Source organism: Xenopus laevis, chromosome 1S (assembly GCF_017654675.1).
Source record: "Xenopus laevis strain J_2021 chromosome 1S, Xenopus_laevis_v10.1, whole genome shotgun sequence".
In the NCBI taxonomy this organism is placed as follows: domain Eukaryota; kingdom Metazoa; phylum Chordata; class Amphibia; order Anura; family Pipidae; genus Xenopus; species Xenopus laevis.
In genome coordinates this window covers 46,101,426-46,116,394 of record NC_054372.1, presented here as the reverse complement: position 1 = coordinate 46,116,394, position 14,969 = coordinate 46,101,426, and the positions used below count along the sequence as shown (strand labels likewise).

Below are 14,969 nucleotides of genomic sequence, written 5' to 3'. Positions count from 1 at the left end.
GGTGCCTGCTATCATACACTCTATTACTTGAAAATACACAGGTAATGCGGTTAGCTTAAAACCTAAAGCAAATGCGTGAATTAATATTACGTGGGAAAACTAATTCTGTCTAAGTGATAAGTATGATTTAACCAGCTAGCTAATCTTCAGCACAAACACTAATTACATAACCAATCTAAACCATGAAATATATGAGCAGCTAAACAGGGACACAGCAATTTTACTTGTAAATATTGCCATTTTTGAGAGCTGCTGGTTCTTTAAATTACTACCTCTCTGTACCAATTGTCTGGCTCTGAGAACAAGTACAAGGGATAGACACCATATGGTCTGTCCTGTGTAATCAACCAGGCAGGGCCCAAGGAGATAATTCCGTCTGTCACAGAAAGGGAGGATTTTGCTGATTCACTACAGAAGCAGCATTCAACATTTACATTTGCTTGCCATGAATGCAAAAAAATCTTTGCAATAATACATTTAATTTTTAGACAGTAACTCTTTTGCAGGATCAATTATTGGAAATAGATGTAATAATACCTTATGATTATAGTTAGACAAGGCTGCCTATTTTACACAGTGCAGTATATACTTTTTTAGACACAGCGAGGCCTGTGTTAGCATATCTATTCCCTTGTGCTATTGAGGGACCAACATTTACATAGTAACATAGTAAGTAAGGTTGAAAAAAGACACATGTCCATCAAGTTCAACCTTTTGGTTTTTTTTTTTAATCTGCCTAACTGCTAGTTGATCCAGAGGAAGGCAAATAAAACCATCTGAAGCCTCTCCAATTTGCCTCAGAGGGGGAAAAAATTCCTTCCTGACTCCAAAATTGCAATCGGACTAGTCCCTGGATCAACTTGTACTATGAGCTATTTCCCATAACCCTGTATTCCCTCACTTGCTAAAAAGCTATCCAACTTCTTCTTAAAGCTATCTAATGTATCAGCCTGTACGACTGATTCAGGGAGAGAATTCCACATCTTCACAGCTCTGACTGTAAAAAACCACTTCAGAATATTTAGGCGGAACCTCCTTTCCTCTAATCGGAATGGGTGACCTCGTGTCAGCTGGAAAGACCTACTGGTAAATAAAGCATTAGAGAGATTATTATATGATCCCTTATATATTTATGCATAGTTATCATATCTCCCCTTAAGCGTCTCTTCTCCAGCGTGAACATCCCCAATTTGGCCAGTCCTCATATCTAAGATTTTCCATACCTTTTACCAGCTTTGTTGCCCTTCTCTGTACCCTCTCTAATACAATAATGTCCTGTTTGAGTGATGGAGACCAAAACTGTACGGCATATTCTAGATGGGCCTTACAAGTGCTCTCTACAGTGGAAGAATGACCCCCTCCTCCCGTGACTCTATGCCCCTTTAATACAGCTCAAGACCTTATTTGCCCTTGATGCTGCTGACTGGCATTGCTTGCTACAGCCAAGTTTATCATCTACAAGGACTCCAAGGTCCTTTTCCATAATGGATTTGCCTAGTGCAGTCCCATTAAGGGTATAAGTGGATATTTTTACATCCCAGGTCCATGACTTTACATTTATCAACATTGAATCTCATTTGCCACTTAACTGCCCAGATTGCCAGTTTGTCAAGATCGTTTTGCAAGGATGCCACATCCTGGATGGAATTAATTGGGCTGGATAATTATGTGTCATCTGCAAACACTGATACATTACTTATAATGCCCTCCCATAAGTTATTAATGAACAAGTTACACAACAGTGGACCCAATACCAAGCCCTGAGGGACCTCACTACTAACCTTACTCAAAGTACAGAATGTACCATTAACAACCACCCTCTGTACCCAATCCTATAGCCAGTTTCCTATCCATGTGCAAAGGACTTCATTAAGCCCAACAGACCTTACTTTAGAAAGCAGTCGTTTGTGGGACACATTATCAAACACTTTGGCAAAATCCAAATAGATCACATCTACTGCCCCCCCCCACTGTCCAGCATGTTACTTACCTCATCATAAAAAGCAATCAAATGTGTCTGACATGACCTATCCTTCATAAAGCCATGCTGATTGCTACTCATAATACCATTCACTAGGACAAAATTTTGAATATAATCCTTTAACAAGCCTTTTTATATAATTTGCCCACCACAGATGTCAAATTTACTGGCCTATAATTGCCAGGCTGAGATCATAATCCCTTTTTAAATATTGGAATAAGATCAGCTTTTCTCCAATCCATAGGCACCATACCAGATGAAAGTGAATCTGAGAAAATCAGCAATAGGGGCTGGTCTAAAACTGAACTAAGCTCTCTTAAAACCCAGGGGTTTATGCCATCAGGCCCTGGAGCCTTGTTTACATTAATTTTTATAAAAGCTTTACGAATCATATTCTGAGTCAGCCACTGACTAGATTGAGCTGAGCCATCAGTGCTCAGGCTGGGAACTCAGACTCCTCTATTGTATGAATCAGAAAGATAAAACACCCTAAATATGAAAGCCTGGGGTCCGTTGAACAGTTTGATGCTTTATGTACTTGGGTTTAACGAAGTACATGGCATGTAAAGACCCCAAAATCTACCTTGAGCATACTTATTTGATGGTTTAAATTTACACTAATTTATAAACATCGCCAGTTTTATGTGGGATAAAAGCTACAAAAAGTTATGGTGACCCCTAAAAACCATATATTTTTGGAAAGGACACATTCTGGCGAATCCAAAATAGTTAATTATGTCTTTCTACTCCAAACTACCATACTGCAAAGCTACGCTAAAGGAAGCTTTTCGTATGGCATTTCTAAAAATATTGCAATTGGTCTCATTTATCTAACCCAATTTCTTACATACAACTGAAAAACACCCTAATTATTGACGTCAAGGGTTTACGAAACAGTTTGATGCCCAATATGTATAAATATACCAAAGCACCTGGCATATACCGGTATGAATCCCAAATGAACATATTGCATATTCATTTTCTCGGCTGCCAATTCACCTTCTGTGAACAAAACACCCTGCCTGGGTATCATATCTAACAGTACAAAGAGCCCCCAAAACCATATATTTTTGGAAAGTACACATTCTGACGAATCTACAATAAGTAATTATGTCTTTATCACCAAACTACCATACTGCAGAGCTATGCTTAAGACAGTGGTTTTTATGACATTTCTGAAAATGGCCTAAAAATATTGCAATTGACCACATTTATCTCACCCAATTATTCATACATACAATTGGGAAACACCCTAAATATTGACGCCAAGGGTCTACTGAACAGTTTGGTGCCCAATATGCATATATTTACCAAAGAATGTGGTATATATGGACCCCGAATGAAAATAGTGCATATGAATTTTCTCGCTGCCAATTCAGCTTTTTCGAATCTGAGCTCCTTGAGTGCGTATTATCTACCATAAGACTCCCCAACTGTACAAAGAAAACCATATATTTTTGGAAAGTACATACAAGTGAAAAGGCACCTGCGTATACCAAAGTACCAAACAGCAAAGCTATGCTAAACAACACATAAGGAACAATAATGGAGGGATAAAATTGCAATAAAACTACAAAAATTGCCCAAACCTATGAAACAACAAAATACAATAGTCGCGCTGCCAAAATAAACAGTTTTTAGGTGAAAACAGAAGATAAGAGTAAAATGAATAAGTAAAAAAACCTGTTTGTGAGTTTTTGTGTGTGTGTGTGTGTGTGAATAAGTGTGCAAAAAGGAGAAGAACTGTACAAAATAAAAAATAAAAAAAGGGCAATCTTTACTAAAATATGTGTATAAATGTCTGCAAGTGTATGTAAGTGTGTAAAAACAAGCACTTGCTGTTTTTGTTGCAGGAGGGTCATTGGATGGGGTCCTGGAGGTCCATAGTGCAGAGCACTGCGCAGCAGGAAGTGTGTGGGTAGCGCAAGAAGTCGGGTGAGCAGCAGACGCAATCAGATTGTGCGTCTGCTGCTCTGGTGGACGATTGCATCGCAGGACCGACATAACAGCCCCCAGCCTCGTTGCCCAGGGCTGTCATTCCTCTCAACTCTCTGCGGAGGCGGCAAAAGCCGCCAATGCAGAGACAAGGGCTCAACTGCAGGATTTGGCAGTCTGAGCCTTTGCCTGCCAGCACGTAGAGCATACGTGCTTGGCAGGCAAAGGGTTAATGCTGTATTTTTTACTTATGCTTGGCGTGAATGTGTTCTGTAAATACATTTTGTGCTGAACTAGTCACTATTCTTACTCATAAGCACATAGAAATTAAGAAAAAAATTAAACTAATTTAATTATTTTCAACATGGCAATCAAAGTTAAATACAGTTTTTATTTAAAAGATAAAAATACAGCAATTGTAATTTCAAACTTCTCGTATGTATTGAAAGGCAGTAACAGGAAGAATACAAGGAATTTGTAAATTGCTTTAATAATGTCTTCTTTCATATGTCTGTTCTTACTCAGCACTTCATGGAAAGGGCATTTAAGGTGAGCTTGCAGAAGATAATAAGGCATATTATATTAAACCGGGAATGGCAGATGCGTTTTTCAGGTTACTGCTTCATTAATAAAAAGGAGTTCCGTGGCCATGGCTGAATCTCTGATCCCTTTACACACAGTAATTGTATAAGGGTCTTTCAGGTTAAGATACAAAAACAAAATGGCTTATTGTAGCCATCTTTATTGTTTTATGAAGTTTTGTTTCTAGAAAAAAGTGACGTATTACAGTTTGTCGGTCTTCAGGTTCTATAAACATACACTTCTCTCTTAAAAATTATAGGAATGAAGACAATTAAAGGAGTTGTTCACCTTCCAAACACATTTTTCAGTTCAGTTGTTTTCAGATTTAGATTTAGATAGATGTTAACTATAAACCAAGACCTTTTTCAATTGCTTTCCATCTTTTATTTTTTACAGTTTTTCCAAAATTAAAATTTAAAGTTTAATGTTCCTGTCTCTAGTGTTTCAGTCTGGCAGCTCAGTGATCCAGGAGCGTCTACACTGTAACAATTTGCTACATTTAGTTGAATATTTTTAGTTGAATATTTTTAGTTTAATACTGTGAGTTCTGCCATTGCATATGTTTCTTTAATGTTCTATCCTAAATCACTTGCTACAAGCTGTGATGTAATTTATATATTTCAGCCACTGAACATGGTTTATATATATTTTGCCAGTTTTTAAACTTTAACTTCCTTCTCTCTATTTACTTCATCTTTAATAAACTAAAAAAAACCTTAATTTTAAGATATCTTCTCTGGATTTTATTATATGGCTTTCAGAATACAAATCTTCTTAAGAAATACACACACATGTATACACAAACATACAACACTTGAGCGGGAATGTTCTGATCACATTGGTACCCTTAAAAAAGCAACTAATTGTTGGTAAACCTACTTCATTTCCTTTCACATCTACAGACTCCCCTTAACATACTGTAGTGATGTAGTGATATGATCTACATTGCCTTCTTCTAAATACCTTTCCTCTTTGCCTTCTGTTTTCTATTTTTTGGCTCCCCACCCAGTTGCAAACAAACTACATATACCAAAACTTCTAATTACAGTACATTCCGTGGCAACATTTCAGTGAATAAGAGCCTCTTTTTCTTACTCATCTCTTAAAATGTAGTACTTCTTTTTCATCACACAAGCTAAAAAAAAAACCTCCAAAATACAACCATTTAAAGGAAGACTTTGAACTTTTTCTCCATGGTAATTCTTGCTATATAACTATATAAAAGAATCAATTTTCAGTACTGTTATCCTCACAACTCTTATATGAGAACCCTAAAAATTACTGTCAACAAAATACTGCCTTACCTTAAAATAATATTACTTACTCATACAGAAACTACAACTTATCAGCTAAGTATTCTACTAAAAATAATTAAGAGATTTTTATATAGTATATTAAGCTAGGATAAATATCAAGTATGATGCATACAGCTTAAAGCAAATTGTTTGCCTTCTACAGCCATAATTATCCTTTATTTATAGAACAACATACACAATGGCAAACAACAAAGCATTTAAATGAAAAACAACTAGAACAAAATAAGAGAACTCCTTTACAAGTGAATGGAGTCAATGCTTGTCCTGAAAGGAAAAGTTCAGTGTAAAAATAAAAACTGGGTTTTAAAATAAAAAATGTTTCTAATATAGTTAGCCAAAATTTAATGTATGAAGAAAGGCTAGAGTGACTGGATGTCTAACATAATAGCCAGAACACTACTTGCTGCTTTTCAGCTCTATAACTCAGAGTTAGTCAGCAACTTCAAGAGGGGGCCACATAGGGCATAACTGTTTGGTGAGTTTGCAATTGATCCTCAGCATTCAGCTCAGATTCAAGCGCAACAGTTATGATCCATGTGCCCCCCTCAAGTCACTGATTGGTTACAGCCTGGTAACCAATCAGTGGAAACCAAGAGCGCTGCAAAGCAGGAAGTAGTGTTCTGGCTATTATGTTACACATCCAGTCACTCCATCCTTTATACATTACATTTTTGGCTAACTATATTAGAAACATTTTTTATTTTGCACAGCCTATCTTTACCCAATTTTTATTTTTACACTGAACTGTTCCTTTAAACCCAGGTAAAAGTGGAAGACTTTAATGTCAACTCCCAGAAAAACAGATGGTGGATATATATTGGCAGATTTCTTTTTTGGTGAAAAGTGCAATGGAAAGCACTGCATCAAATAAAGTCTAGTCCAATGATAGGAGTGTAAATGTATTAACATAAAGGATGATAAATTGGATTAGTAAAAAAAACACTGCAGAACATCAGGTTCTTTAAGGTAGCGGCAACACTGTAATTATGCAAACCTACTTCTAAGACATGAGCATCTGTATTATGTACAGGTATGGGATCCGTTATCCAGAAACCCATTATGCAGTAGGCTCTGCATAACAAAGAGGCCATCTCACATAGACTCATTTTTATCCAAATAATCTAAATTTTATAAAATGATGTCCTTTTTTTCTGTAATAATAAAACAGTGCCTTGTACTTGAACCCAACTAAGATATAATTAATCCTTATTGAAAGTAAAACCAGCCTACTTGGGTTTATTTAATGTTTAATTCATTTTGCAGTACAATTAAGGTATGGGGATCCAAATTACAGCAAGATTCATTATCGGAAAAGCCTCAGGTCCCCAGCATTCTGGATAACAGGTCCCATACCTGTATATGAAAATAATGCATGTTGAGCAGATTTCATTTCAACAATGTACAGTATACATTGTTGCCAATGGTATTATGCCATATATGGATTTGAAGTCTCCAAAATATAGCCCTTTTCCAAACAATTACACTCCTTTTACATCACACAAAATGAACTCACCATTCTAAGTGTTATTTAAGACAGCGCACATATCATGAATGTGCAAAAAACTGGAAACCGAATGCAAAACCAGCAGCTGTGTTTGCTTACAGAATCATAAGCAGGGAATTAAGCAAATGTCGTTACCTCTCACTGCACTGTTTGACAAACTCACATGGTTATTGTCTCACAGTAATAACATTGGGCTCTATCTGAAACTTTATCTAAATTTATGTCATATAGGAGAAGGGACTAGAACTCTGCCAGTTTTTAATGATACACCAATGATATACCAAAGCAATTTAAAAGTACTAAAAGTTTCATTCGATATTCTGGGAAGAAAAACAGGCAGTTGCAAAGAAGCATATATAAAATGTCACAGGGGTGAACAGAGAATCCATAACAAAAATGAATAAAAAAATACAAGAAAAGAATGAGTGACAAGCCAAAGTACACAACAAAACAGCAGATCCCAGATCACAAGTTTGAATATTCTCAGTTGATGTAAATTAGCACCCCAGCAACCTTATTACACACCTGTTGCAAGTGACTGATATTTCCTTTATACAATTTAGAGCTGCCTAATGAACTCCAGTTTGTATTGCAGATTAAATTCTGTAAATAATCCATTCATCTTTGTATGCAAGGGCAAGGCCAGACGTGGCGTTTTTGCAGCGTTTTTACGTTGCATTTTTTAAAAAAGAACAGCCAGGCGTAAATACGCCACTGAAACCTCATGCGACCGTCAACATGCATTTTTCATGCATTTTTCAGCACGTAGGATTCTTTTCACAGCATGCACTTCTCATTGTTTTCATTGTTCTCATTGAGAATTTGGACGCCATATTTAAAATACGCTACGTATTTACGCAAAGTGTGGTTTCAAACATGCAGATCCCATAGAGTCTATTGATTAGGTAGTTTCTTGACGTATTGGCGTTTCTGCTAAAAAAAAAATCACAAATTTTTCGGATTTCGGGGAATTTCGGGTATTCTGAGCTTAGTAAATAACCCCCTAAGCCCAAATATGCAGGCTGAAAACAGCCGCTGACAACAGCCTGTGTGTCTATAGCCTTAAAATCACCGAAGGGATGGATACAACATGAACATAAAAGTTGTGAAGAGTATTTTTATTGCTTCTCTAGATAATAAGCCAAAGGAAATTATGCACCAAATGTTTAAATAATATTGAAGACAGCTCTCTGGGCCTCCAAATGATCGTCTACTTTTCTGAAACATGTTCAAGCTATCACTCAAACTATTCCAGCAACTTTTGCATTTAGTGGGTTTCCTCCTGATACTCGAGTTTCTTTTCACACTCGAAAAACATACAGGCATGTTAACTTGTGTGATAGGGACCTTAGATTGTAATTTCCACTGTGGCAGGAACTGATGTGAATGTATAATAAAGAATAAAAATAATAACAATCAGCCTTGATTAAAATGCATCAGAATGCTGCATTCAAATGTATGTGTGCTGCTAAGGCACTGCCTACTGCACATGCTCCAAATGCTGTGCTAATATCAGTTGTCAGTATCAGATATGCGGTTCAGCATTAATCAGGTTGAAATCCAGTTTGTGTTCCTTACCTCCTAAATTCATTCCTGCTTGGAGGCATTTCTGCAGTCTGCATGCAGGACAGTTCTTCCTCCGAATCTTGTCAATAATGCAGTCATTTCTTCCTGCACACAAATAACTGTGCTGCCCTGAAAACAGAAAAGACAATTGAATGGTTCCCTTTTTTTAAATGTTACTTTGAGTTCTCTGTAACAGAGCATTAATGAAATGTGTAAGTAATGAGCTGATGGCAGCTGATGAGCACTAGGAAACATTTCAACAGAACATCTGAATAACAATTTAAATTCCATGGCACAAAAACAGTGAAAATAATTTATTTCCCTGAGAAAACAATGCGCAACTTACACAGAACATCTTATATCTCTCAGATATACTGTAAAACAACCAACTTCAATCTGTTCAAAAAGCTTATTTCATAACTACTGTGCTACACTGTGCTAGCTAAGTGAATGCTTTACAATGAATATTAATAGCGGAAACATTTAATGCAATAGAACTGTGTGCTTGGCAGTTGTTTTTGAACAACCAAAACTGCTCTCTTGCTATTTCAAGTATAAATATTAAGGCAGATTAGTCTGCCATCTTGAAGAAAAGTTTGAACTGAATGGCCATCAAGTGTATTTGTTAAATCTCATGAACTATTAAGCTATGTAACCATCTCTCTATATGTCCTCATGTTCACCTCTTGCTCATACAGGATCTCAAGCCTAGAGAAAATATTACATAAAATATAAGCTAATAGCTATAGAAACAGCAGTAATGTTATCCATTTTATAGGAGAAATGGAATGGGGGAAAAGATGAAAATAAATCTCAGTTATATACATTCTGATAAACCATCACTTATTTGCTTTAACATGCCTATATTGTTTGCACAGGGTATTTAAAATGGGAAAATTAATTAATAGAGATATTTAGCATTCAGCAATAGAAACTCCTAAAAAAGCCTCCAAAATATAGAAAAAGCCATATATATCTTCTTCCTAAAATGTTTTTATAAAAATTGTTACAGTAATTCAGTGTTGGAGAAACAGTGGTACCTGGCACTTATTTTGGTCTTACCCCCAAACTCAATAAATATTGGTAAGATGTTTTTCTACGTATTGCAATAGCCATAAGCATTAAATAGCAGCTAAAATAACCATCTTGGGCACTTTACCACAAAAAAGCCTTTTTGGTTGAGGAGACTCTCCACATATTTGTATGCAAAGCAGAATTCTGGGAAAGAAAGCCAGCATCACTACTGAAATTTAAATCTACATAGAATACCCTACAGCTGGCTACTACCAGAACCATTACACCCCTTGTGTAAAACATTTCATATCACACAGTGATGATTTATGAAGCAGTAATACATAAATGGAAAGCAAGTTCCAAGAATACCACCAATCATCTGAAATTGTAATTACTGACCAGTATGAACATTTTGTTGCACAAGGAAGAATACATAGGGGTAGATTTACTAAAGGGCAAAGTGACTAATGCTGGCAACGATTTGACGGGTGCAGGCGTTACTTCGCTAGCGAAAGAGACAGACGCTAGCAGTCATTAGCACTCTATCGCCAGTCAAATTTTGGCTCTGGCAAATAGATGTTCCTCCGCAAATTCACTAAGATGCAGATTCCAAAGTGCATTGGAGTGCATAGATCTTCCTCAATCTTCTGTTACTTACATCATATTTTTAGTTGAAAAAGTTTCTAAGTCCCAAAAAACATTGGCGTCTTTTCCGTTTTTCAGAGTGATAGCCTGCAAAAGTCCTTAAAATTTTTTTTTTGGGTAACCGGGTTCCCCCATACATTTTCTAACATATGGAACATAAACTACACACTGGGCTCATGTGTAGGGCATTATAACAACTTTATTTTCTTTATTAAGGTTCCCTGGACTTGTGTAATGTATTGTATTTGCTGCAACATATACGTCCATTCAACTTTATAATTTCCCACCGTATGCAAATTAGTCCGAGTGAAGGCCTCAAACAAAGTTGTGCTAGGCATAATTGAAAACTAGCTCATCTTCGCTTTGATTGATGAAGTAACACTAGTGAAAATTCGCCAGCATTCGGTGCCCTGGACGCAACTTTGCATTTTAGTAAATGAGCGTTGTCTGAGCGAATTTTCACCTGGCGAAGTGTAGCGATGGGTGCGAAGCTGTCGATGGCGAATTTGCGCCACTTAATAAATTTATCCCATAGAGTGGGAAAAACAACTTGGAATGCTTGGGGGTCATGAATTAAAGACACATCAAAACTGTCTTAAAGGTTTATAACAAAATGTATTAATCCCAGAGTTAGCTATTTATGAAGCTGTAAAAATGAGAGATCCAAAAATGTAGCCAAGTAAATTGAGAAACATTAATAAAATATTTAGAAGCAATTTAGTCAAAGTAAATTGGACCCTGTGCTATACATTAAATACCACAAATATGTCTATATTACTGGCGGATTTAAAAGAAACCTGTGATTTAAGATGTCATTTTTACATTGGTCTATGACTTATCTATGGGCAAAGCCAATCAAATGCAAAATGGGCATGTTTAAACTTTATTGATGGAGCATTTTATCAAATGATTAATCCAAATGCATAAGAAACAAATTTATATTAACAGATTATGCAGCTGCTGGGAAAGGTGCATGGCATACACACAATAGAGTTGGCACAGATGTATTCAAGGGCACTGCCCAAATCTGTTTCCTAGTTGTCTGAGCCAGTCAAACAATGTTATGTAACCGGCCTGTGATGTAGCCAAAATGAAAGCATAGATTGCTGTTGCTGGGCACTTTAGAAACACTCAGAAAAAATCCTTTAAGACCTTACCAAAAGAAAGTGACACAGTGCTTAGTGTTGCCCCTTTTTGTTTTCACTTTGCAGGAACCCCAAATAATTTTCATGGTGTTAAGAGAGTAGGAAGCTTGAGAGAATGCATGAGTCCTGAACAATATTTTGTTGTTAACTACCGCAATAAAACATTTCAGCCCATTATTGCAAGAAGTAAGGTATTTAATTTGGGCAGGATTTAAAAGTACCAAGATTAAAGTAATATGTATTTACTGTATTTAATATTACCAGTCCTTTATATAAATGAGGGATCAAACATTAAACAACATTAACAGTTGCCTAAAGCGGCAATGTTTATATCTGTCCCCATTGAAAGTGGGGGGGGGGGAACTGAACTCTTGATGAATTGGCATATATTTCCACTGATACTGTGATTTGCAATAAGATGGAACAAAGTGCTTCCAGTTTAATGTTAATAGTATGGGGGGGGGTCAATGGGACTGAAACCTAGCACTTGCTGATCATAGGCATTTTATACAAAATAATGTTTATTTAAATCCTTGTATACAGTGCTTACCTTCAGTGCTTTATCTGTATCTACATTATTTATTTATATGGCATTCGCTAAAAAGATCTTAAAAGTATATTTCACCTCTAAATTGGTTGTGTTATTTATCAAGATTTTATTTACTATTACAATTGCAAACAAAATGTATGGAGACAGATTTATTAAGGTTCTAATTGTAAATTAAGTCAATAGCAGTGGTCCAGTGACCCATTTGAAGATGTTAATAGCCTTCTTGACATTCTACTTTTTTTCTAAGAAAAATCTTGATTCAAGTTCAGATGGATTCAAATTCGATTGGAATTTTCGAGTCAGTAATATTCAATCGAGTTTTAGACATTCTAGTTTTTTCTTAAATAAGATACTATTTGAGTTTCGAGGTCATTCGAGCTCATGCGAGGTAAAAAAAACTCTAACATTTGACCTCTGATAATTCAGCAGTTTAGTGTTTCACACTCTTTGCTAATGTGCGGTTAATAAGTATGCCGCATTTGGCAAAGTCATTGCATCACAAAATAAGAAGAGCAAATAGTTATTGTACTCAACTATGATAAATCCTGATCATGGGCATTTCTGTGCAACAAATGTCACTCACCCTGGTGGTCTAGTGGTGCGGCCATTGCTGTTTCTTAGGGTGCGCACGCCCGTGTCTCGTTTCCTATATTGACGCGGACGAGCTGGCGTAATGATGCTGACGTGCAATGGCGCGAAAATCAAGCATTGTAAAAGGCTCACTTGGGCTTTCAGACCTTGCCCATTATAGGTTTATCCTGTGGTGCTTTTGAGCCTTGTGCTATCTGTTCTGATCCTGTTTGATTCTGTTTGATTCCTGTTGTGACCCCTGCCTGGTTATTCGACTATCCTGACTTCTGAAACCTGACCCTTGCTTGATATCTGACTTCGATTCTGCTTAACCCCTCTGATTGACTTCCTGGTTTGACCCTTGCCTGCCTGACTATGTTTACTCTCTGCCTGCCTCGACCCGGCCTGATCTGACTACGATTCTGTCTAACGCCTTGTACCACAACCTTCTGCCCAAAGACTTTTGCTTACAGTTGTGCCCCTTTGTTTGTCCAGAACCCCTCGCCTTGCACCTCTCATTATATGACCTGGCGGCATCTGAGTAGCTGAGGGCTCCTCCCGAGGCCAAAGGTGGCTGCTACAGGCAGAAGCACGAGCCGAGACCAGGGTGCTTGGCATAGGTTCTGGTTTTAGGGTGCTAACCGTTACAGTCTGGGTCACAATCTCCACAAAATATTGCCTTTTTATGCAGAAAGTGTCGAAAAACATAACAGAACAGGAAAAACTAAGACAAAAAGTTGTTCTTTTGTAAATGACATGACAATATATATTTATATATATCACATTCACTACATTCCCACAGTCTAGGTTTCTGCCCACCTCTTCTAAAAAGGAAGTTGTGATTTAAAAACATATTTCAATATCACTTAATATTACCTACAAAAGCACTGCTTTCACTAGTGTCAAACTTACAAGCCTATAGTTACCTGGCTGTGGATAGGAACACTTGCCTATAGTGACCTGGCTGTGGATAGGAACACTATTTTAATATTGGCACCACATTCCCATGTCTTTGTGCAATGCTGAACATTCAAGGATCACTGAATATTGAGACTAAGATAAACTGTCTGACAATGATAAAGTAAAGTAGCCCAGTAGCCTGGGTCAATACCATCAGACCTTGGTTCTTTGTTTACCTTCAAATTATTTGTTATCTTATTATACTTTTGAATGTCCTCCAGTGATCAAATTTTAATCATACTGAATTGGGTACATTTAAAAAGAAAGTCTTCATTAAATGGTTCCTCATTGTTGTAAACCAGTATTGAATTTTTTTCTACTATTTATATATTTAAAAATTAGGGAAATATATTATTTATACCAGTGCATTTTTCCTTTTTTTTAACAGTAATTTTCTATTCAGATTTTCAAAAAAAAAAATAACATTACATGTATATGAGGCTTGATTGGGCCACCTGATACAAAACATTGATAAGTACTGTATCTAAATTATCAAATACCAAAAATAAAGACAACAGTACAGTTACAACTGTTGGCACTGGTGTGTTGCTACATATATATAGTCTTGAGGGACTTATACTTGATTGCTGCTACTAAACTAGAACATTGAAGCACAAGCCAATAGTGAGTTGAATCAAAGTTGAAACTGGTACCAAAGGCCTTCTATGACTGGATAACAAGCAAGCTGGTGAATCAGGATGGTTATACTCAGGCCATGTTTGTCAAATATTTAAGATTTTTGTTTTTGAGTTCAGCAGTGCTATTTTCATTTATATCTGGTTGCACTAACTAACATGTTCAGATCTATGAGACCTATCTATAGTGAATGCCTCAAATCTACATTTTCTCTACCATTCTCCATACTAACCATTCTATTAAACTAAAGAGGCTTTGCTTTTAGTCACATTCCATTTAGAGTAATTCATTTGTGTATCTCTTTCAAAGGACTGTCCAATACATCCTAGAGAAATGGCCTTATGTGCTGAAGTTTGATTATCTGGAATATAGTATCTGAAATTGCATTTGCAAGAAATCTCCCAAATATTCACATCCTAAGTTTTGGAAATAAACGTAGTATCAATGAATACATAATACAATAGAACATGTTTCTAAAGTGGATATGGAAGTAACCGATGCAAAAAGTTATCATTAATCATCAGGTCCAAGTTGCGCCCCTGAGTGTGGGGGCAGATGGACCGTC

The 14,969-nt window shown here is 36.6% G+C and overlaps 1 protein-coding gene across 2 annotated transcripts in view; it reads right to left on the bottom strand.

Moving 5' to 3' along the window:
- Positions 1-14,969, bottom strand: part of nr3c2.S (nuclear receptor subfamily 3 group C member 2 S homeolog) — a 194,599-nt gene that overhangs the window by 35,596 nt on the left and 144,034 nt on the right. For both annotated transcript variants that reach the window (XM_018243272.2, XM_018243273.2), the window contains exon 4: positions 8,897-9,013. In XM_018243272.2, coding sequence (XP_018098761.1) covers positions 8,897-9,013 — 117 coding nt within the window. The remainder of the gene's footprint in view (positions 1-8,896; positions 9,014-14,969) is intronic.